The sequence below is a fragment of the Perkinsus marinus genome, assembly GCF_000006405.1.
Source record: "Perkinsus marinus ATCC 50983 genomic scaffold scf_1104296954104, whole genome shotgun sequence".
Lineage (NCBI taxonomy): Eukaryota > Perkinsozoa > Perkinsida > Perkinsidae > Perkinsus > Perkinsus marinus.
In genome coordinates this window covers 1-1,657 of record NW_003208262.1, presented here as the reverse complement: position 1 = coordinate 1,657, position 1,657 = coordinate 1, and the positions used below count along the sequence as shown (strand labels likewise).

At 49.7% G+C, this 1,657-nt stretch overlaps 1 protein-coding gene across 1 annotated transcript; it reads left to right on the top strand.

Moving 5' to 3' along the window:
• Nucleotides 1–111: 111 nt before the first annotated feature.
• Pmar_PMAR002228 (ubiquitin protein ligase PRT1, putative) lies at nt 112–1,265 on the top strand (the record flags this gene model as incomplete). Its single annotated transcript, XM_002776172.1, has 6 exons — nt 112–204; nt 255–351; nt 393–519; nt 591–949; nt 1,003–1,080; nt 1,135–1,265. Coding segments are annotated over 6 exons (885 nt in total), but the record flags the coding sequence as incomplete, so codon positions are not given.
• Between the last annotated feature and the right edge of the window lie 392 nt (nt 1,266–1,657).

Genomic DNA, 1,657 nt, shown 5'->3' with positions numbered 1-1,657 from the left:
GAGTGCAATGGAGGGTAGCCGACTGGAGGAAGGACGTTCTTTACGGTTTTCTTTCTCAGCTTCGTAGAGGCCGCTAGGATCCCGGCTGATGACTTGATACATACCCTGATGATGTTAGCAGGAGCGGAGCGCTCACAGACGGAAGAAAGTTCGAATGCGATGAACAGACGTCAGCAGGATGAGGCCAATCCATGCACATGCAAAGTAATATGGTGAGAATGATGATGAACGTTGGGCTATGTTTTGGGGGCTAGGCGTTCATAGAGCGCCTGCCAGTGGCTCCCAAGCGAGTGAAGACGGAGATGAAGGCTGATGATTTGATAGAGTCTTCAGTTGCGGAGTGCAGTATATGTAATAACGGCAAGAGTTGGAAGTGTTTTAAGTGATGATAGGTACTATGGAGTTCGAGAAGGAGGATGCTGAAGATTCTAACTGTACTAGTCTACCCTGTGAGCACTTTTTCCATAGGGACTGTTTGGTACCTTGGTTGGAAAAGAGCGACTCCTGTCCAGTGTGTCGGTAGGTGGGGTTGTACCCGGGTGGTTCGTATGGAAGCATGGCCCTGTATCGTGTTGACTATAGAGGAGTAGGTACAAGTTACCGACGGACTCGGTGAAGTATCTGAGAGAGATAGGAGAGGATGCTGAGGCTGATAAAATTGAGGCCGAGCGTCGGCGACAGAACCCCCTTCATGCGTTCTTCTCGAGGAGACCCATGATGGGACGTGGGCCCGAGGCTGCTGCTGCTGCTGCCGTCGCCGCTGGCCCTTCCCACCCAGGCGTCCGTTGTGACAGCTGTGAGATGTCACCTATAATGGGCCGCAATAGGTGGAAGTGTGAGCAGTGTGAGGACTATGATCTGTGCGATGCTTGCTATCATTCCTTCATGGATGGTCAAAGGGATATACCTGAGCATGCTAGTAGAGGAACGCAGTTGCCGGAGGGACAAGGTGATTCTTATTCCAGAGGAGTATACAGCGGAGCGAAGGTCACTTATTTTCAGAGCATCATACGTTTCGGTTGATACGGAGTCCCGCTAGGATGATGACTGGTCGGGGAGAGGACGTCGGTGGTGAGGGAGGTAGTGGTTGGTCTCGTAGTAGTTTTGGGAGGTAGTGTTGTTGTGGCTTTTAAGGTCCTCGTATTATCACTCTGGACACGCTGCTTGGGTTAATACAGTCTGGGAATGTTGTGGTAGAGCATAGGACTGACGATGACGATGAGGATGACGATGAGGATGATGATGATGAGGATATGGACTTAAGTGAGAGCCACTGGACTACTGTTTGTGGTTATTGTTACTGTAGGTCCCCACTAGAGCACTGAGGTGTTTTACTATGATCGACTCCTGCAGCAGCTACTACTACCTTGTATCCCATTGGTAATGTTTTTGTCGCTGTCGGGATTGTACATTCAGAACACTCGGGCCTGTTGGCGGGTTACTCTCTTACTCATCAAATTGCCGCCTTGCCTCTCTAGATTTCTCCATGTACGAATCCTGGATGGATCCTACGAAAATTGCACAATTTCTGTCCCCCTCCTGTTATGGATGCAAAGGAGTGTGTGGTGGTTGATCGTTATGTATGATTATAACACCGTCGTTTACCCATGATCGAATCGTCTGTATGTGCTTGCAGTGGAAGTAGTAGCATCAGCAG